The sequence below is a fragment of the Lepisma saccharinum genome, chromosome 15 (genome assembly GCF_977018435.1).
Source record: "Lepisma saccharinum chromosome 15, izLepSacc3.1, whole genome shotgun sequence".
In the NCBI taxonomy this organism is placed as follows: domain Eukaryota; kingdom Metazoa; phylum Arthropoda; class Insecta; order Zygentoma; family Lepismatidae; genus Lepisma; species Lepisma saccharinum.
The window spans coordinates 39,011,386-39,035,195 of record NC_139243.1 but is presented as its reverse complement, the minus strand read 5'-3'; the positions used below and the strand labels follow the sequence as shown (position 1 = coordinate 39,035,195).

The following is a 23,810-nucleotide window of genomic DNA, read 5'->3' as shown; positions in this document are numbered from 1 at the left end:
GGTCCATTCTTTGAAGAAAGAAAAAAAAAAAAAAAAAGCAAAAGTTCCAGTTTTCTCCCCAAAGTAGCTGGAGAAGAGGGGGCAATGTTTTTTCATTGAAATTCGAGGGATGCAGCCCCCGCCCATAACCTCCCCATGGTTGGGGCATCCAAATTTTACATGGTTGCATGCACTGATGTTCTACCTGCAAAACAAAAGTTATCCGAAGTAGATTGGTCCTATAGTGCCAGAGTTATTACGATTATTCTCCATTATGTATACAAATTCAAATTTCGCGCTCAAAGCCTCGGCGACACTGGGCTTACTTTCGTCACACCGCACGGCATACTAAGGGTTAAATTATATGAAGCTCAAGGGAGAGAAAAGGCCCAACAGAAGTGGAGGAGAGTGAAGAATCAAGGACAAGCTTTGACCCTGAACGAAGGGGATCTGGTCCTAGTGAAAAACCGTAAGCTGAGCTCCAGTCGTCACCAAACCATTTCCAAACTCTACGAGGTGTACGTCGGTCCATTCATTGCTACCCAGATGAGGGACAACTCCACACTTCTCCTGCAGCTGTCTACAAAGGAGACTGTAGATCGTGTTAACTACCAGAACCTAAAAAAGTTCACCTGCTCCCAGGATTGACAGAGGGAAATCCTTGGAGAAACTTCTTGTGATTAGTGTGGAACCTAAGAGTTGTCAGTGAAATATTTATGAACATTAAGATTTGAAAATTTTCACAATTTTCTGTGAAGGAGAAAATTGATCAAATTTTCTCAATGGAAGTGGGGCAATTGTAACGTGTAGCAGTGTCAACATTACAAAATTATATAAACTTAACATTTTTTTTAATGTATCTATACTTCTATATGTTAATGGTTGATTACCTAGTAATGTGGAACACACCTCATATATGAACTATACATTCTGGTGTTAGTTATAAGTTTCAAGAGTTTGTTTCTTTCTACCCGCAAGCTGAGCTGAAAGTTTGTTATCAGTGACAACAATGCAGGAAAGCTATCGCTATTGTATAAAAGCCAGGCAGACACGATCTTATGAAAACTTTGTCACAGGGAAAAGGACGAAAGATTAGGCTGTCTTTCCCACTCTATATCTGTTGTGTTCCTTGGCGGACAATAATTAGACTTATATCATAATAATCCCTGATTCTTTAGCTGCAAAACAGTATTCTCAGAATTTAGCTATATGGACGCAAAAGAAAGTTATGCCCGTGCGAAACAAAACCTGTAAAATTTCTTTTATTTAACATTTTTCACGTTGCATATTTTTGTCTCCTTTGTTAGCATATGTTCAAAATTAAACAATTATAAGTATTCTCCTTGATGTGAAACATAATATGCAAATAATATGTTGAACTTTAAAGTTGGGATTTAAAAGGGTTCTCATTGTGATGACTACTTAAAACTGTGTTTCGACACCAATCTTTCCAAGCATTCACAATAAAATAAATATACAATCATATATAGTGTTTTATTATAAAAATACAGGATATTCCATACAGAGTGCAAAATAAGAAACAAAACATATTTTTAAGGTTCTGCCTGTTCACATGAACCAGTGAAATTATATGGTGATTTCTCAAGAATGGAAATTTTTGAAATATATTACATGTTATAACTTACAGAATTCTTCAACATGCACAAAACAATATATTCATTCTCATTCACTCAGAGTAACTCCAAAACAAACCCAAACTTGTTCACACATTCAGTGTGATTTGAAAGTGTGACCATATAATTTCTTCAGATATCACTGTACATGAATGGAACCATATGGAGTAACTGGAAGACCAATTGCTTCATCCGAGAGATATGTTGCAAACCCAATCCAACATTTTGAATTCAACTTAATTAATAGGGTGCAAGTGAAAGAATTGGGAAATCCATTGAACAATGTCTTTAATCATTTTCAACTTATTCAATGTTAAGGATAAAGACTGCCATTGTTATGTGCATGTTATTCATCAATGTTTGTTCCTTGTTATGCACTGAACCAAGATGCCATTGATCAAAGAGAACATTGACACTAGCTTACATTTTGGTGGACAGAGTGCAAGGAAAGTTGCAGATCTCTTCACGTAGCACAGTGGTGAAACTCGTCTAGAAATTGATGCAAAGGGAAAGTGTGTGTTGTGTGGTCACTATGAAGCAGCAACTATGGTTTTGGCAATGCTGGTATTGTTGATATTTAGAAGCATATCTGGGAAAAAGTCAAAAGACTAAAAATTAAATTCATCAATTTTAAGTTTAAATTAAATTTTACAATATTCATTTTTCTCAGTGAGAGAAACATCTTCATACGAGCTACATCAGTGATTCTAAAATACTATTTTAACATGTATTATATAATCTAATGACATATGATCATGTGTGCATAGGTGGCAATGTCCACAGCTCAGACTAATAAAATCCCTATCCTCAATGTACAGGGGAAAGTACCTGCTAAAACATCTTCCCTCTATTTTGTATCTTGAATAAAGAGCACGCATAAGATATGGTTTGCTCTGTTACAAATCAAGGATCGGTATTATCTTTCAACTACTGGTGACATGTTTGAAAGCATGGTTGAGATCCCTGCTGGATATAGACGTTCCTCCTGATGTGCAGACAATTCATTCTGATAATGCAGTGAGATGTGCACAGAGTCAAGAGATTTCAATTTAGAAATCCATTTAGAAGCACTGATGGTATGATTTCTAAACATTCAATACTGATCATTGTTTGCAATACTTCCTTAATGTCTTTCGTTTGGTGTGTAATCTCCTCACATGCATAATAACTTTATGTTTGCAGACCAAACAATTGATTCGAATTACACAATTAATAGATTTCTGTTTCATGTGTGTGTCCGCATATGTACTGTGAAGTTATCTTCACAGGAAAATCTTGTCACAAATTTAGTTTTTCTTTGAGATGAAACATTCTCATATGTATATTAAACTTATCTTACCCGCCAAAACATTTGTTACAAATTGAACAATTGAAAGGCTTCTCATTAGTGTGAACCCTCATATGCTCATTAAGATAAACTTTACGGGCAAAATCTTTGTTGCAAATTGAACAATTGAAAGGCTTCTTGTTAGTGTGAACCCTCATATGTTCATTAAGATGAACTTTACGGGCAAAATTTTTGTTGCAAATTGTACAATTGAAAGGCTTCTCTTTAGTGTGAACACTCATATGCTCATTAAGACGAACTTTACGGGCAAAATCTTTGTTGCAAATTGAACAATTGAAAGGCTTCTCTTTTGAGTGAACATTCATATGTACACTAAGATTTCCTTTATGGGCAAAACATTTATTGCAAATTGAACAATTGAAATTCTTATCTCCATTGTGAACCGTTGCATGCGCATTAAGATGACCTTCACGGGTCACTCATATTACGGGCAACATATTCATTGCAAATTGAACAAATAAAAGGATTCTCTTTTGAGTGAATCTTCATATGTACTCTAAGATCTCCTTTACGGGCAAAATCTTTGTTGCAAATTCAACAATTGAAAGGCTTCTTTTTAGTGTGGACCCTGATATGCTCATTAAGATGAAAATTACGGGAAAAACCTTTGTTGCAAATTGAACAATTGAAAGGCTTCTCATTAGTGTGAACCCTCATATGCTCATTAAGATAAACTTTACGGGCAAAATCTTTGTTGCAAATTGAACAATTGAAAGGCTTCTCTTTAGTGTGAACACTCATATGCTCATAAAGATAAACTTTACGGGCAAAATCTTTGTTGCAAATTGAACAATTGAAAGACTTCTCGTTAGTGTGAACCCTCATATGTTCATTAAGATGAACTTTACGGACAAAATGTTTGTTGCAAATTGTACAATTGAAAGGCTTCTCTTTAGTGTGAACACTCATATGCTCATTAAGATAAACTTTACGGGCAAAATCTTTGTTGCAAATTGAACAATTGAAAGGCTTCTTTTTTGAGTGAACATTCATATGTACACTAAGATCCCCTTTTCGAGCAAAATATTTATTGCAAATTGAGCATTTGAAAGGCTTCTCTCCATTGTGAACCACTGCATGTGCATTAAGATTAACTTTACGGGCAAAATCTTTGTTGCAAATTGAACAATTGAAAGGCTTCTCTTTAGAGTGAACATTCATATGTGCACTAAGATTTCCTTTACGGGCAAAATATTTATTGCAAATTGAACAATTGAAATTCTTATCTCCATTGTGAACCGTTGCATGCGCATTAAGATGAACTTCACGAGCAAAATATTTATTGCAAATTGAACAAATAAAAGCCTTCTCTTTTGAGTGAACCTTCATATGTACCCTAAGATCTCCTTTACGGGCAAAATCTTTTTTGCAAATTGAACAATTGAAAGGCTTCTCTTTAGTGTGAACCCTCATATGCTCATCACGATAAACTTTACGGACAAAACCTTTGTTGCAAATTGAACAATTGAAAGGCTTCTCTTTTGAGTGAACATTCATATGTACACTAAGATCTCCTTTACGGGCAAAATATTTACTGCAAATTGAACAATTGAAAGGTTTCTCTCCAGTGTGAACCCACATATGCTCATTAAGATGATGTTTACGGGCAAAATCTTTGTTGCAATATGAACAACTAAAAGGTTTCTCTTTCGTATGAACACTCATGAATGTATTATCATCGACAAAAGTGTTCTTCGAAACTGAACAATTAAAAAGCATCTGTGGTTCATGTGTTATGAAACCTCCTTTGTCAGAGAAAATGTTGTTGGAGATGGGACCTATACATTGCTTTCTCCTATTATCAGTCTTGGAACCATCAACATATGTCTTGCTTGCAAAGGATTTTGGTGAAGGTAAAGCCTCAAAATTTTCTTCTCTCCTGATACATTCTGTAATTTCTTTTGGCTGCCCTTGTTCTCTTAACTTTCCTGCAGACACAGGCAAATGTGGAACTGATCTTGGGACATCTTGTATCTGTTCTTCCACATAGTTCTTGATCAGGTAGCTGAAAAGAAGAAAAATACAAATGTAGTTCCACTTTCTGAGTAAATAATGAGAATGACTGACATATGAAAATCAATGGAAAGAAAGGATATTAGATTAGACTGTTTATGGGGACATACTTATGAAAAGGTAAATACATGTATATTATTATGTAGAACTTTCAGTGAAAATTGCAGGCTCGACCAGGATTCGAACCCAGGTCTCTGGCATTCCATGCCATTGCTGTACCACTGAGCAATGATTTTTCGCTTCTGCTGTTTTACCTGTGTGGAATCCAGTCGAGCCTGCATTTTTAGCTTAAAGTTCTAGGTAGTACATCTCCTGTGTATGCCTAATTTAATGTACAGGGTGGCTCAAAAAGTCACTTAACAACCTCGGTACAAGGCCACTGCAGCGCGCAACATGGAAATGGTGATGATCAATCGTTATCAGGCCAAGGGGGAACCACATTGAAGTCACCCGTGCGGTAGGTGGCCATCTTGATGTCCGCCATCCTGAATTCAACTTCAGAATTTTAAATGGAAAGGGGGTGATATGAATATATCAAATCAGGCTAGAATTTCACGAGAAATGCAATGGTGAAGGTTTTTTCAATGTATCTTTAACCAGTAAAAAGTTATGACTGAATTCTTGTACCAATTTGTTCCTTTTCGAGGTGTTAGAAAAATGCATTAAAATATGTTTAGCATATTGGTAATGCATCGAGATCAAAGTGATGTCTAGGGAGAGAAGTTCGCATGCCATTGCCCAAGATTTTAATTGGATACATCCATGAAGAGCTGCACATTATGAATGGTTGTCGCGAACAATTTACAGTGTGACGCTTCCATTGAATTAAAAGTCCTTCACAGTGACAAGGCTAATGTTTATGTTCATAAGGAAGTTTATAAACAGAACATGCGACCTTGTTATCTCATAACTAACTTTGGACAGAAACTGCTTCACAACGTTCCCATAGTGTTCTGGTGTTCCTCCCTATTGAAAAAAACTCTGTAAAAAGTACCTTCTTCCATAAGCAAGGATGAAAAAACATGTTTATTTAACAAATTCAAGTAGCCCTAAGCATTTGAGGTTCAGTTTATGGAAAATTGACTAACCAATCGTGTTCCACACAGCACGCCACACCATTAACTTACCAGCACTAATCACTCAGCTTTGATCTGTCGAAAATGGGTTATCAGATAAAAAGCATTGAATATTCTGTTTATGAACTTCCTTATGAACATAAACATTAGCCTTGTCACTGTGAAGGACTTTTAATTCAATGGAAGCGTCACACTGGTAATTGTTCGCGACAACCATTCATAATGTGCAGCTCTTCATGGATGCATCCAATTAAAATCTTGTGCAATGGCATGCAAACTTATCTCCCTAGATGGCACTTTGATCTCGATGCATTACCGATGCGCTAAACAAATTTTAAGGCATTTTTCTAACACCTCGAAAAGGAGCAAATTGGTACAACAATTCAGTCCTAACTTCTTACTGGTTAAAGATACATAAAAAAACCTTCACCATTGCGTTTCACGTGAAATTCTAGCCTGATTTGATATATCATATCACCCCCTTCTCACTTAAAATTCTGAAGTTGAATTCAAGATGGCGGACATCAAGATGGCCGCCGACCACACGGGTGGCGTCAATGTGGTTCTCTCTTGGCCTGGCAACGATTGATCATCACCATTTTCACATTGCGTGCTGCAGTGGCCTTGTACAGAGAGTGTTAAGTGACTTTTTGAGCCACCCTGTATATTATTCATAATATACATAATATTTTTTTACCGCTTAGTGAAAAAATATTCATATTTTTTATGTAATTTTCAATAGGTTGGCCATAAAGCTTTGTGCATATCAATAGTGTGACAATATGTTGTCATTGCCTCGCATATTTACATTAATTCAATCTTCTTTCTGCTGCAGGTTAAATACAAGTTACTACTTGTGACCAAATATGTCCATTTGACTTACGGCTGCCACTGCAGTGTCAAAGTTCAAAGTCAACATGAAGCCTCACATGCTCTCAGCCTCTGAACTCCATCTAGGTCTCGTCCTCTCTCTCAGTGCTCAAGGTAGACCACTGGCCTTACATGAACTCACACTTGTAACTCTCTTGCAGGTTGGGGACCCATCTCTTAAGGCTGAACATTTGCAAGAGTAATTCATTCACAGTAGTTAGAATTGGGGGATGCCTCAAATAATTCAGAAAATGATTTAGGTGTTGTATTCGCCTGACATTTTCAGCTATACACTATGTCCACTCCAATAAAATATATTAGGCACAAATACATGTTACCGTTCACCCCTCCCTTTCCTTACAATGCTTTGGAGATTGAAATTCCTTGTTAACATGAATGCCATATAAGTTACAAAATTGCTTCTATAAACATTCTCTACATATTTAGAGATAAAATTAAGGGCAAAATTATTTTATTATTCCTATACATAAAAAAGGAAGTACCCTCGATTGCTCAAACTATAGAGCAATATGCTTAGCGCCAGTGGCCCAGAAACTACATTCACACATTATAGAAAAAAAGATTAAGGCAACAAGTGGAAGATAAATTGAAAGAAGAGCGAGTAGGTTTCAGGCCTCATCGTCAAACTCAAAATCTAATCTTCTCCCTGAGGAACGCAATAGAGAAGATACTAAGCAGAGGAGGGGAAATATTTACAGCTTTTATTGACTTAAAGTCTGCCTTCGACAGAGTACCAAGAGGACAAATATGGAAGGCCCTTCATCAGTTCCAAGTAACGTCAAAACTGACTAGAATAATTCAAAGTATATATAAGAACGTTAAAGGAACGGTTAGAATAAATGGACAATCCTCCAAGGAATTTAACATGGGAAAAGGTGTAAAACAAGGTGATGGACTTAGTCCTCTTCTTTTCATATTATTCATGGATCAAATTATAAAGCAATGCAAAAGAAGAACAAGAAAATGTAAAATTGGAAATTATAAGATGAAACCGGTATGGGTACAAACATTAGTATACACTGATGATATTGTTCTCCTAGCAAAAGATAGCAACAGCCTACAAAATGCTGTCCTAGAGTGGGGCCGAGCATTCAAAGAACGAAAGATGGAAATCAATGTTAGCAAGACGAAAGTCATGCACTTCACTAAACAAGAACCAGCAAGGATGCGCATTCATTGGAATAATAAGACCTTAGAACAAGTAGAACAGTTTGAATATTTAGGAACCATACTAACTGCGGACGGGAAAATGGACTCTGAAATTAATCACAGAATTCAGAAAGCAAATAATCTGTACTATAATATCAGTAACACCATTATAGGTAAAAAGGAGATTAGTAAAGAAACAAAAATGAAAATATATAAAACAGTCTATCTCCCCACGCTATTATATGGATTAGAAAGCTGGATAATACAAACTAAATTGGAGAGCAGACTTACTGCTACTGAAATGAAATTCTTAAGAAAAAGACACTTAGGAGAGATATGATACGAAACACAACAATAAGAAGAGAATGCCTGAATCAGGAACCTCTGATTGAAATCATCGAGAAGAGGGAATTAGGCTGGCTGGGACATCTTATTAGGATGGAGGAAGAGCGTAAACCGAAACAAATATTTGAGGCCCGACCAGAAGGAAAGAGAGGAAGGGGACGACCCAGGTTGAACTGGAACCAGTACATTTATGGACAGGCACAGAAGAGAGGGAAGACACCGGACGAAGTGAAAAGACTGGCACAGGATAGAACTTCTTTTAAGAAGTGGCTGAAAGGACCCGACGCCTAAGTGGGCATAAGGGAGAAGAAGAAGAATTATTTTTAAAAATTCGCCAATTGGAAAATGGAGCTTCACATATTTCAGGGTTTCAGAGTTTTCAACATGCCTGTACATCCTCGTTTATTTCGGCTTCCACCTCCACGAGTTCAAAATTCTGGATAAAGTATTCTGATATTTAAAATATTAGTGCAACATATCCTTTTTTTTAAAAAAGTTCTCAGTTTAGTGAAATGATTATCAATCCATAAGTATCACACATTTTTCTGGGCAATCTTAAAAATGGCCATCTCCATAAGCTTCAGGATATTCTTTTGTTATTACCTACTAGCAAATGCATTTGTCCTGCACTGTGGTCGTGTGGTCTAAGACATCAGGCTTTGGGCTCAGGGTTTGGAAAGCATGGTGGTTTAAGTTTCCTGGGTAAGTGTAACCACTTTTTTAATGAGATTTCAGTCAGTGCATGGGACCATGGCCACCCACCACCATGAGAAAATTGGGGAGCTATGAATGAGTAGCATAACCCATTCATGGAGACCTACAACAAGGACTGGGGGCTTGTTGTGCTGACCACACAACATTCTGTAACTCGTTGGATGATCGCCCACCTCTACTGAGGCATGTGGGAGTGAGGCAGGCAGTCATTAAGTATGCCCTGACTCTTACGGGCTGTTTCACCACAGGTTGAGAAAAAAGGCAACTGTATTCACACCAATTTTTTGTATATAAAAGTCAAAGTAAATAATCTTTGAAGTTACTATCAATTGTATTACAATCAAGTAGATTAATATTTCTATTTGGTGTCTGTTGTCATTGAGTCTCTCATGTTAATAATAATGGAACCTATTATCTAGTAAATACAAGTGCTAAGCGATTATTTTGGATATCCATATGGTTGGTTTATTTCTGATGCAAAAGTAGTAAAGCGGCCAGCCAGTATCACATAGAACAAAGTGTCTTATTGGTAAATGTAGATGTAGCTGCAAATAAGCTACATTTTTGGAAGATTAACTGTAGAGAAGCTACTTTTAAAGAGTAGCCTCCTAATTACTACTAATACATTTGCTCAATACTAGTGCAGAACCATAGCAAAAATAGTGACAGGATAAAATTAAATGCTGTCTACTCTAAGTTTTATATTAATTACATACCAATAAATTTTATAAAAAATCATAAAAATGAAAAGTGTGCTGTATTTGATGAAAGGATATACCTAGATTTATAGCCCAGTGTAGGTGCGAGAACATAGAGCTTTAGCTCTGACAGTCAAAATTAGACAGGCCAGACTCCAGACTTATTACTAAACATTAATGCTTAAACTAAAATCCCTTGTAATCTTGCCACCTTTTGGTGAGGGGATACTCAACTTTGGACTAGGAAAAAGTAAAGGAGTCACTTGGTGGGGTTTATTGCCTGTGTTCTGTATATATTGTTTTTAATATGCTAAACAGTAACAAATGGTAAAAATTGCTCAGGCAACGCAGAGAAAGAAATGATGACAAATATAAACTGTGAAATTTTATTCAAACCACAATTTTATGTTAATAAGTCTTCATTGATTAAGTCAAGAAAAAAAAAAAGATTCAGAAAACAACAAAGTATTTAGAATGCTTCAAACAGACAAGTACGGATCATCTTCCAGAAGAAACTCCACTAAAACAAATGTTCCCTTTTGGTTCATGCCCTCAATCAAATAACTAGTGTGTCCATGAAATCACTCTCCTTTGTAGACAGGCTGTCAGTCAGTGACTGTGAAAACATGATGAACTTTTGAACACTCTATTGCAATGTCAAAAACACAACTCATCCCTCCTCGCCTTCCATTGCAAAAGCTCCTTTCTTCTTTGAAAAGGAAACACACTGCATTTCCTTGCATACAAGAACAGAATGCTTTACCTTTGCAAAACTCATGTTTAGGCTACAAAATTAAAGAACACCAGAAATACATTAAAGAAAGTAGCATGCATTTAATACAGAACTCCTCCATTCACAATATAGGTAGAATTAAATTACCATTCATTAATACTAATGATTTGCCTCAAAGCTCAAGTAGTGATAAGAACATTTATCTATGAACAATATCTGAGTAAAAGAAAATTCCAAAAGGTAAAGTGGCCACGGTGGCTCAGTCGGTAACGTGTCTGACTACCATGTTAAAGGTCCCGGGTTTGATCCCTGGCCGGTTCAAATCCGGGAACTTTTCTAATGATGGAAGCGGCCCCGGTGCCCACCCAGCGTCGAATAACATGGGTACCTGGGGGAAACCCTGGGGGGTAAAGGCAGTCAGGGGCGTGATCCTGATCACATCACCCCCACTCACGACAGGATCAAGAAAGTGTGGGGTGTTACCCCCACACCCCCTATACGCCTTCATGGCGTGGTGCTATACACAGGGGAGCACTTTACTTTTTTTTTTACAGTGCAGATGGGTATTGGTAAAAAATCTCCTGGTATAGTTATGGATACAAAAGAGACAAAGTGGAACACTACTACATTGATAAAGTATAATTAAAAAGAAAACAAATATGTATTTCAGTATTTATAAATATTCTGAATGAGTATAATTGTTACTGTGCTATAGTATCAAGATAAACAAGAGGCGTTTTGGGGTCAGTAAGGTTGTTAAAGCAGTCTCAAGTTTTTCCTAATTATGATATTCAATAAATCAGAGGTTCAAGTACAATATTCATTCATTTTGTTAAAACATCTATACAGAAACTACACATGAATACTACAGGAAGATAAAATTGGTCATTTTGGTATCATACTGTCCTCTCTTCTTGTAACAGGTCACACTTTTTCACTTGAATTGTCCTGTGTTAATGAATTCTCATATGTGTATTAAGTTTCTTCATGGGTAAAATCTATGCTTAAAATTAAACATTGCACATATAAACAATCTCATATGCACATAATACAATCCTCACAAAAATTTCCAATATTATTATATTAGAAACAAGTTTGGAATATTGTTATATCCGGAAATAGATGATAGGCACAGTGGTATATGTTGGTGAAAACACAAGAAGTGTAACGTGTAGCAGTGTCCATATTACAAAATTATATAAACTTAACATTTTTTTATGTATCTATACTTCTATATGTTAATGGTTGATTACCTAGTAATGTGGAACACACCTCGTATATAAACTATACATCCTGGTGTTAGTTATAAGTTTCAAGAGTTTGTTTCTTTCTGCCCGCAAGCTGAGCTGGAAGTTTGTTATCGGTGACAACAATGCAGGAAAGCTATCGCTATTGTGTTAAAGCCAGGCAGATACGATCTGATGAAAACTTTGTCACAGGGAAAAGGACGAAAGATTAGGCTGTCTTTCCCACTCTATATCTGTTGTGTTCCTTGGCGGACAATAATTAGACTTATATCATAATAATCCCTGATTCCTTAGCTGCAAGACAGTATTTTCAGAATTTAGCTTTGTGGACGTAAAAGAAAGCTATGCCCGCGCGAAACAAAACCTGTAAAATTTCTTTAATTTAACATTTTTCAAGTTGCATTTTTTTTTCTTTGTTAGAATATCGCATGGCCGTTGCGGGGAGAGAGGAGAGTTGAAAGAAGCCATACTCCCTGGTCAAATTAAATACTGAATATAACATTTAAAATTCCATTGTATGTTTATTAATCACAAAAGGGTAAAAGTAATAATTTATACATGTAATTAATTATGTTTCTCATTGATACTTTGTTGACTTGCATTTTATTGTGATATAATATTTGCGTAAAGATAAAAGTTTGTAAATCCATCATGGCACCGAGAAATCAGATATAAGCAGCAGAGCTATTCGAACCTCTGATAAATAGGATCTTGGTCAAGATCTATAAGTGGATTGAGAACCTTTGACCCAGGATTACGATGGACCTTCCATCTAGAACTGAAGTAGCCAGATTACCCAAACCTTGGGACGAGGAATTTCAAGCCCCAAAGGGATACTGAGTGTGAAGCTGAGGCTCAATAGCCATCAACCAAGTAACCGCCAGGGGCGGACCTTACAAGTGGCACCACAATGTTTTGGGCTCGAAGTATATATCCGGTGGTTATTCTGAAATTATGAAACATTGAGATGGTAACAAGGAAGTCTAAATGCAATTCATTGCCGACTATTGTAGAGGAACACGGATTATTGCACTTTGATTGTTACTCCGATCGAGATGAAGAAAAGAGGGCATTTTAGTGCATTTCCTGCAGCCAGTGGAAAAATTTTGTTTCTGAATTTGAGGCTGAATCCATCAAAGGGCAAAATTTAGATGCCGTTCGGTGTAAAGGTTGCCAGGGCGATGAAGATGAGAATAAAGAACCTGCTACTGAACTTCCTCTGTGGTTGACAGTTTGGTTCAAAATGGAAGAAAAGAGAAGGAAAAAAGAGAAAGCAGAAGAAGAAAGAAAGTGATGAGAAGAGAAAGCAGAAGAAGAAAGAAAGTGACAAGAAGAGAAAGAAGAAGAAAGAAAGCAACAAGAAGAGAAAGCAGAAGAAGAAAGAAAGCAACAAGAAGAGAAAGCAGAAGAAGAAAGAAAGCAACAAGAAGAAAGCAAACGTCAAATCGAAAAGACTACAGAGGTGAAAGCTCGGAAGGCGGAAGAGAAAGCTAGGAAAATTGCTTAAGAGAACAGGTGGCAACAGTTGTGGAGTATTTTAAGAGAAGCGAAAGCAGAAGAAGAAAGAAATCGATAGAAGAGAAAACAGGATAAGAAAGAAAGTGACAAGAAGAGAAAGCAGAAGAAAGAAAGCGACAAGAAGAGAAAGAAGAAGAAGAGAGACAGCGACATGCTAATAGAGCAGAAAATGAAGAACGTTGGAAATGGCTGCATGAAACTCTAAGCAAGGAGCAGTCCTAAAATAATGAGAAGTGGAAGGTACTCCACACAACGCTTAGAGCTGAACGGGAGCGTGAAATGGAAGGAATTACTCGTTCCATGGACACTCTGGGGGTGAGTGTAACCGAGATTAAGGAACAGATGACGGCTTATCTAGGTAAAAATGAGGAAGTAAGTTCTAAGGTTGCTGAGTTCTTTGAGAGGTTAGAGCATTTTGGTAAAGAACTACGTCAAGGAGAGAGTAAGGTTTCCTATTTTTGAGCAGAGATAAATACTAGTATTTCCAGCTTTCATGAAGAAGTAACCAACAATATAACCAGCGTTCGTGAAGAAGTTAGAAGGGAACAAAAGAATAAACTAGATAACATTGAAAAGAATAACACTTGTGTGGTCATCGAGTTACGTCAGCTGAAATTAAATGTGGAATATAACATAAGCTCCCTGAAAGACAAACTTCAAGTACTCATTGTAGATCCATCTCAACAACAAACCACTGTTAAGTCACCTTATGGCTTTGATAATCATCAGTCAGCTGGAGAGACGTCAGATAACGTCGAGTGTGAGAGTGCACGTGGACCTCAGAGTAAGAGAAAGATCTCAAGGAAGGATAATATTAGGCCCACAGTGAAAGATCCAAATGTTCGTGGTTGGGAAGAAAGAATTAATCATAGTAAAGTTGTGACCTCCATTGGTAACTCTGATGCTGGTAGGTTTAGAAAAATGCCTACGAGAGAAAAAAATCGGAAGAGACCATCTTGTGATTCCTCCTCCAAGGACGAAAGACCCAGAAGGAACTCAACTCTATCTTCAGATTCGGAATTGGATGAAAGAATTGAAGGATGATATGTAAAATTACCTCGAATATCTGACTTAAATCAACTCTCTAAGTTCAGTGGTAACATTGAAGCTCAAAGTGCACAGAAGTACTTGAAGGAACTAAATGTTAACTTTGAGCTTATGCAATTCCAGAGAAATATCGTCTCCAGTTACTATCCAGATTGTTTACCGGACAAGACGAGCATTGGTTCCAGGGCCATTACGAAGAGTTTAGGGACTACAATGAGTTTTGTACAAAGTTTACTGCTACATTTTCTTCAGAGGAAGCAAAACAAAGACAACTGGACCTCTTAAGAAATAGAAAGTACCTTAAAGGCTCGAATAAAACCATGGAAGAGTATGAGTGGGGAATCTATGCTGGATTTAAGAATCTTTCTCCTGTACTCATAGAAAGTGAAGTCTTGAATTTGATAATTGGACAGATGTCTTATAAAATCAGACAACTTTGCCTTGTTAACTCCCCGAAGACAATGGAAGAGTTAGCCGCATTCCTGAAAAGATATGAAGTGAATGAGGAGGCTGAAAGCTGGAGAGCAGATTACTTCGAGATATGAAGCTGGGAACAGTAATAATGGAAAGTTTAGAAACCAGCAACCAATGCAGAGAAATACAGCAGTAAGACAAGTCATCCAAGAAAACCATGGACCTGTGGTAAGAAACTTTAACAACAACGTCCGTAACCACGAGGAACCAAGGACCGGTAATAATGGTTACCATCAAATTATGGAATTTAGAGGAAGGACGTGGTATAGAAGTCAGCCTAAAAGACCAGAACATGATCTGATTCCAAACCGAGAGCACCAGAAGGAGGTTACGTCGAGAGAAGAAGAAACTCAGCACCTCCTCCTCGAAGAAGAGCCTATGATTCTCCTAACCGGCACCCTAACTTCAGGGTCTCAGACATATGAGCCAGAGTTCCCGAGGACCTTTTATGATGTATGTGGTCATAGGAGTTTTTCTTTTCTTTCCTATGTAATCATTCGGTCCAACATGTTCATTCATGTTTACAATGAGTAAATGTTATTTTAACTGCCACGCCACACTCGTTATAGATATTTGTGGGCTATTCAGATCAATGTTTGTACACCTGGTGACAGCAGTGTACAGGACGGATGAATCAGTTAATCCTTTGAACAGTTCACAAACAATACGTGTTCTCAGCCGACCTGGTGTTTGCATACAGAACAATGACTGTTTTCTCTTTAATTTATGTAAATGATTTATCATGAAAGCAATGAAATGGTCTAATAATCTGTTTTGTGAAGAAGACACAACTTAAATTGGGTTATGGATGCAACTGTGCAAGAAAGATTGAACCTCATCAAGGAACCGAAGAACGGATTCGTTTTCTGATGAGCACGTAAAAAGAGCGATTCAGGGACTGGTTCGAGAGGAAGGAAACATGAAGGTCGATTGAGTTTTTCGCTGATCATCCCAACACACAAAGGATTGCAATGGAATTTGATTGGATCCAATGAAACACAAAGGACTGCGTAACATGTGCCAAGAATTTATGCGTGCAATATATAGTGTGGACAGATAATTGAGATTTTATTTGGCTATTATGAGCTTCGTTATGAGGTAGCCGGATGGTCGTAAGTACAGTATCTTTACTTATCTAAGTGTCATCGGAAGTCTGGAGGATATTTCGTGGTAAGGCGGAATCTATTTGCATCTAATTATAAAAGCTAGCTTTCGTGTGCATCGAATTCTGGCCATTTTTATTGAAAGATAAACTCTTGATAATACAAGTCACCTACAAACTGCCTGTTTTAGGGATGTTTACATTGTAATTTCACAAGTGAACACCAGTAATTCGTCGAATAGATTCTTACAGGGGATGACGTCACGTCATGTTAGCGTGAACAGCTGAGTTCTATAAATAACTGCACTGTTTGTTTATCGGGGTCAACAGATACAAAATGCTACCTGGATAATGTGGCATGTAACTTTGTCGTTAATAATTGAGTATAGAAAGAATGCTTGATCAGCTGGATTTATCTTTGTCTGTGTTCAGCAAAATAAATATATATCAATTGTACTTCGTTGCGTTAACATTTCACCACAAAGAAATCCCAGTGTTAAATATATTGCTATGTATGTATTAATGACAGTGTTCCTTTTCAGAGGCGGAAGGTACAATTTGCACTAGTCGCTCTGGGATGATAAATGTCAATTAATTCATAAATAATTGTTAAGTCATTATTGCAGTAAAGGGATTGAGTAATGTTCCCTTGATTTGGGTTTTATATTGTTAAATCCGTATGTCCACAGACATTCTCAGGCATTAATACTTAGGAATCCAGGTTTCAAACATGTCAGCTTTTGTTGTTTTCATGCATGTGATTCGGTGAATGAAGGGTAATTGACATCTTGAAAAGAATTCACGTTCATCTCAGTCATAATAAGAAATAATTGATAATCAGCTTACTGGCTATCCAGTTTTCGTACAGGGTGTGCTGATGAATAGTTGTAAAGTGTTTAACAGTTGAAATTAACAATTGAAGTGAAACATTTACTTTTAGTGGGAATAATAATATAAATTTATCTAATAAACCAGGTTGAATTTTGGTCCCTATGTTTGATCTGCCTGGTCTTAGATGGTTATTGTAGTTCTAACGTCATAGCTACCAGCACTACCAATCAGTTAGGTGACTCCGAAAATCAGCGAATAATTGGATGCGGTTTCAGCGTTTAAATTAAATTGGTATTGTTTGTGAATGTACTTGCTCCAATTTAATATACCCATCTTACGAGGCAAAACACTTAGTCTTTAGGGATTCCTGTCATATACAGGGCTTCCCCTGGAGTTGTGGATTTAATTTGGAGTTCACAGCACCCACCGAGCGTTACACTTTGAACAACAACAAGCGATTGATCAGACTCGTCAGTTCTATTGGAGTGCTCCAGTAGTTCCCATTAACCAAGGTTTAAATGGGAAACTTGCTTAAGTTCCATTCCGCTTGGGCAAGGAAGTAGTAAGGAACGATTAGTATCCAATGACGAAACTTTTAACAGGGCTTCGAAATCCATTACAGTTACTCCTTGACTAAAATAGAAGAGAAAGCTGTGGAAGAAGGGATCAAGAGGTCTTTTGAATTAACTACTTTCCATAGTACACCTAAAGTTAAAGCTCAGACATTGCAGACATTGCTGTTGTTTGCTTATTAGATACTGGAAGCGAGGCTTCGTTGTTAAATTTCGACATTTGGATGGAACTACTTGAGAAGTACAAGGGAATGAAACTACAGAAGGATCCACAAATTCGAATAGTTGAAGTAACTGATTCGAATCGAATAAGGATTTGTGGAAGGAGGAATATTAGCATCAAACTTAGAGACCAGGAGTTGAACACTGAAGTATTTGTGATAAAGAAGTTAGGTGTTGATGTTTTACTGGGCATGTTGTTTCTAAAGAACTATGGAGCCAATATCTGTTTGCTGGAGAACGAGTTGACATAACAAAGCACCTGCACTCCGCTCACTGTTAATATAGATTACGACGGAGGCAAGGAAGCGAGAGTAAACGTCGGTGTGTTGGATAAGTGGAGTGCCAGTGAAGATAAAATTATGGAAAAGGTTGAAGAAAGTCAATTCTTGTCCAAGAGTGAACAGGATAGTTTGATCCATTTGCTTATGAAATATCACCATGTATTTTCAGAAAGACCTGGACGTGCTAAAGACGTTCAGTGTGAGATATGGTTGAAGGATTTAGAACCAGTGTTTAGGAAGCCTTATCCTTTAGAAAAGGAGCTAAATCTATGGAAGGGATGGGGAGTCATTCAACCTTCGAATTCTGCCTATTTGAATCCTTTAATTGTAGTGGATAAACCTCAAGAACAAATACGCCCATGTATTGATTTTCGCCAGCTCAACAACAAAATGATAGTTCCAAGGAGTTCCGGGGAACCCATCCATGAGTCTTTGCAATGTTTTAGAGGATCCAGATACTTTTCCAGCTTGGATCTCGCGTCCAGTTATCTTCAGGTAAAAATACACCCTGATCATAGAAAATACACCGCTTTTTCTTATCGAGGCCACTTATATGAATTTACTCGGATGCCTTTTGGACTTTCAAATGTGGTTAGCACTTTTGTCTCAGTCATGCACAAATATTTTGGTCCAGAAAGTGAGGAGTATCTGACTGTGTATCTGGATGATTTACTTGTTCACTCCAAGATGCTTCTAGAGCATTTACAATTGGTCATAGAATGATTGAGAGAATGTGGAATGACCATTAAATTAAGGAAATGTGAATCTCAAAAAAGAGATTTGCTTTTTAGGACACATAATATCAGTGAAGGACAATAAAACCTAACCCCGCTGGTAATGAAGCCATTTTGAGATTTCCTCGACCTACCTGTAGGAATAAATAAAATAAAATAAAACTTATTTTTACTTACGTTCAGTGAGTATGTGCTGAGTAATTGACAACGTTTCAGGGACCACTGTCCCCTTCTTCAGGTCAATTATCGGCTTCACGGCTGCCTACAAAGCTTCGTCGATGGCAAGGATTAGGTTTACATGGATAGGATAAAATATTGGGATTCCATCACAACTGACCTGTATTTTTAAAAAAAATTACTATGTAAAATTTCACAGTCAACATGTGAGCGGCAAATGGCCGGAGGGATTCTTTTTTAATAAGTTGTAACAGACGGGTTTTAATTGATTTTAATAGTAGGGAAATTTTACATAGTGATTTTTTTAAAAAAGAACAGGTCAGTTGTGATGAAATCCCAATATTTTATCCTATCCATGTAAACCTAATCCTTGCCATCAATGAAGCTTCGTGGGCAACCGTGAAGCTGATAAACTGACCTGAAGAAGGGGACAGTGGTCCCTGAAACGTTCTCAATTACTCAACACATTACCGACTGAAAGTAAGTAAAAATAAGTTATATTTTATTTTATTTATAGTACATAGAGAGTAAGTCACACATAACCTGAAAAATGAATACCTGTAGGAAGGATTTCCGAAAGTTCTTAGGTCTTGCTAATTGGAGACGAAAATTTTACCAGGGATTAGCACAGGATGTAGAGCCCTTAAGTCACCTCCTAAGGAAGGATGTTAAGTGGAGCTGGGGTGAAGAGGAAGAACAGGCGTTCCTGAAAATTAAGATTACGTTAGTTACTACTGATGCATTGTCTCAGCCAGACTTTAATTTAAGCTTTTGTCTACAGTGCGACACTTCTGCTAAAGGATCAGGATGCATACAAGGACGTATCAAAAAGTTTCGAGACTAGTTCTGTAACATGCCAACAGATGGCAGCGCAAGGCTGCACGCACAGGCACAGGGAGCACCAACCTTCATAAGTCAATGTGCCAAGAGACATCATCCTGTGTACATCGTGAGCTGTGCAGCTGGTGCTCTTCTGACCACGTGCGTTACCACGTCTGCGTCTCTTCAGCTGCAGACACACTGAAAGGTGGGCGGCCAATTGTTTGTAGCACAGTGGTGAAACTCGTTCAGAAATTGATGCAAAGGGAAAGTGTGTGTTGTGTGGTCACTACGAAGAAGCAACCATGGTTTTGGCAATGCTTGTGAAAAGAGTTCTGTAGGAATGATGATATTGTTGATATTTAGAAGCACATCTGGGAAAAAGTCAAAAGACTAAAATTAAATTCATCAATTTTAAGTTTAAATTAAATGTTACAATATTATTTTTTCTCACTGAGAGAAACATCTTCTTACGAGCTACATCAGTGGTTTTTAAATACCATTTTAACATGTATTATGTAATCTAATGAAATATGATCATGTGTGCATAGGTGGCAATGTGCACGGCTCAGGTCAATAAAATACCTATCCACAATGTACAGGGGAAAGTGCCTGATAAGACAGCTTCCCTCTGTTTTGTATATTGGATAAAGAGTACGCATAACAAATGGTTTGCTCAAGTATCGGTATTATCTTTCAACTACTGGTGACATGTTTGAAAGCATGGTTGAGATCCCTGCTGGAAATAGAGACGTTCCTCCTGATATGCAGACAATTCATTCTGATAGTGCAGTGAGATGTGCACAGAGAGAAGAGATTTCAATTTAGAAATTCATTTAGAAGCATTGATGGTATGATTTCTAAACATTCAATACAGATCATTGTTTGCAATACTTCCTTAATGTCTTCTGTTTGGTGTGTAATCTCCTCACATGCATAATAACTTTATGTTTGTAGACAAAATATTTGATTCAAATTACACAATTAATAGATTTCTGTTTCATGTGTGTGTCCCCATATGTACTCTGAAGTTATCTTCACAGAAAAATATTGTCATAAATTCAGTTTCTGTTTGAGATGAAACATCCTCATATGTATCTTAAACTTATATTTCCAGTCAAAACATTTGTTACAAATTGAACAATTGAAAGGCTACTCTTTAGTTTGAGCACTCATATGCTCATTAAGATGAAAATTACGGGAAAAACCTTTGTTGCAAATTGAACATTTGAAAGGCTTCTCATTAGTGTGAACCCTCATATGCTCATTAAGATAAACTTTACGGGCAAAATCTTTGTTGCAAATTAAACAATTGAAAGGCTTCTCTTTGGTGTGGACCCTCATATGCTCATTAAGATGAACTTTACGTGCAAAATCTTTGTTGTAATTGAACAATTGAAAGGCTTCTCTTTTGAGTGAACATTCATATGTACAGTAAGATCCCCTTTACGGGCAAAATATTTATTGCAAATTGAATAATTTAAAGGTTTCTCTCCAGTGTGACCCCTCACATGCTTATTAAGATAAACTTTACGGGCAAAATCTTTGTTGCAAATTGAACAATTGAAAAGCTTCTCATTAGTGTGAACCTTCATATGCTCATTAAGATAAACTTTATGGGCAAAATCTTTGTTGCAAATTGAACAATTGAAAGGCTACTCTTTTGAGTGAACATTCATATGTACACTAAGATCCCCTTTACGGGCAAAATATTTATTGCAAATTGAACAATTGAAAGGCTTCTCTCCATTGTGAACCACTGCATGTGCATTAAGAGTAACTTTACGGGCAAAATCTTTGTTGCAAATTGAACAATTGAAAGGCTTCTCTTTTGAGTGAACATTCATATGTACACTAAGATCCCCTTTACGGGCAAAATATTTATTGCAAATTGAATAATTTAAAGGTTTCTCTCCAGTGTGACCCCTCACATGCTTATTAAGTTAAACTTTACGGGCAAAATCTTTGTTGCAAATTGAACAATTGAAAAGCTTCTCATTAGTGTGAACCCTCATATGCTCATTAAGATAAACTTTATGGGCAAAATCTTTGTTGCAAATTGAACAGTTGAAAGGCTACTCTTTTGAGTGAACATTCATATGTACACTAAGATCCCCTTTACGGGCAAAATATTTATTGCAAATTGAACAATTTAAAGGTTTCTCTCCAGTGTGACCCCTCACATGCTTATTAAGTTAAACTTTACGGGCAAAATCTTTGTTGCAAATTGAACAATTGAAAAGCTTCTCATTAGTGTGAACCCTCATATGCTCATTAAGATAAACTTTATGGGCAAAATCTTTGTTGCAAATTGAACAGTTGAAAGGCTACTCTTTTGAGTGAACATTCATATGTACACTAAGATCCCCTTTACGGGCAAAATATTTATTGCAAATTGAACAATTTAAAGGTTTCTCTCCAGTGTGACCCCTCACATGCTTATTAAGTTAAACTTTACGGGCAAAATCTTTGTTGCAAATTGAACAATTGAAAAGCTTCTCATTAGTGTGAACCCTCATATGCTCATTAAGATAAACTTTATGGGCAAAATCTTTGTTGCAAATTGAACAGTTGAAAGGCTACTCTTTTGAGTGAACATTCATATGTACACTAAGATCCCCTTTACGGGCAAAATATTTATTGCAAATTGAACAATTTAAAGGTTTCTCTCCAGTGTGACCCCTCACATGCTTATTAAGTTAAACTTTACGGGCAAAATCTTTGTTGCAAATTGAACAATTGAAAAGCTTCTCATTAGTGTGAACCCTCATATGCTCATTAAGATAAACTTTATGGGCAAAATCTTTGTTGCAAATTGAACAATTGAAAGGCTTCTCTTTTGAGTGAACATTCATATGTACACTAAGATCCCCTTTACGGGCAAAATATTTATTGCAAATTGAACAATTGAAATGCTTCTCTTTTGAGTGAACATTCATATGTACACTAAGATCCACTTTTCGGGCAAAATATTTATTGCAAATTGAACAATTGAAAGGTTTCTCTCCAGTGTGACCCCTGACATGATGATTAAGATGATGTTTAAGGGCAAAATCTTTGTTGCAAATTGAACAATTGAAAGGCTTCTCTTTAGTGTTGACCCTCATATGCTTATTCAGATAAACTTTACGGGCAAAATCTTTGTTGCAAATTGAACAAATGAAAGGCTTCTCTCCAGTGTGACCCCTCACATGATTATTAAGATGAACTTTACGGGCAAAACCTTTGTTGCAAATTGAACAATTGAAATGCTTCTCTTTAGTGTGTACCCTCACATGCTCATTATGATTAGCTTTACGGGCAAAATCCTTGTTGCAAATTGAACAACTAAAAGGTTTCTCTTTTGTGTGAACACTCATAAATGTATTATGCTCAGCTTCATGGACCAAAGATTTCTTGGAAACTGAACAATTAAAAAGCATCTGTGGTTCATGGGTTATCAAGTCTCCTTTGTCAGAGAAAGTATGTTTGGAGATGAGACCTATACATTGCTTTCTCCTGTTATTATCCTTGGAACCATCAACATATGCCTTGCTTGCAAAGGTTTTTGGTGAAGGTTCAGCCTCAAAATTTTCTTCTCTACTGATACATTCTGTATTTTTTTTTGGCTGCTGTTGTTCACTTAACTTTCCTGCAGACACTGGCAAATGTGGAACTGACCTTGGGATATCTTGTACAGTGTCTCTCAAAAGTTTTAGGACAACGACATTTTATACTAGGCAACCCAATTTACACAAGGCGTTGGTTGGTTGCGTGTAGAGTTATGCTCAATTTCAGGGTTGCCACATGCACAATAGATATTTATACTACCTTCGTTTTCTTTGTTACAAACAAGTATTGTTTGCACATTACATGTAGGAGGAGAGTTGCATCTACATTTCACATTGGTCAGCTCCTTTACTTACTTTCAGGAGCGAAAGCTTGTAGGGTAGTGCTTACCGTTCAGGACTGTCAATTTGATGGTCGTAGGTTCAAATCCTTCCGGTGGCAGAAAATTTCCTAAGTTTTAGACCTATCCCATTGTGTTCATTGTCCACGACGTGTGAAACGGAATGATTCAATTTGGAATTAACGATGGGGGGAGGGGAAATATTAAATTACAAAATCTCCATTTCAACGAACCGAGAAGTGGACAAAAATTGGATAATTCTTATAAATATTCAAATTACATTCATGTTTTTAGTGGTATAATCGCAGGTAAAATCA

At 36.9% G+C, this 23,810-nt stretch overlaps 1 protein-coding gene across 1 annotated transcript in view; it reads right to left on the bottom strand.

Moving 5' to 3' along the window:
- Positions 1–1,491: 1,491 nt before the first annotated feature.
- LOC145999680 (uncharacterized) overlaps positions 1,492–23,810 on the bottom strand; it is a 114,395-nt gene continuing 92,076 nt past the window's right edge. The window contains exon 4 of the mRNA XM_083136884.1: positions 1,492–4,966. Within this exon, the coding sequence (XP_082993010.1) occupies positions 3,496–4,966 (1,471 nt within the window). The 3' untranslated portion in view covers positions 1,492–3,495. The remainder of the gene's footprint in view (positions 4,967–23,810) is intronic.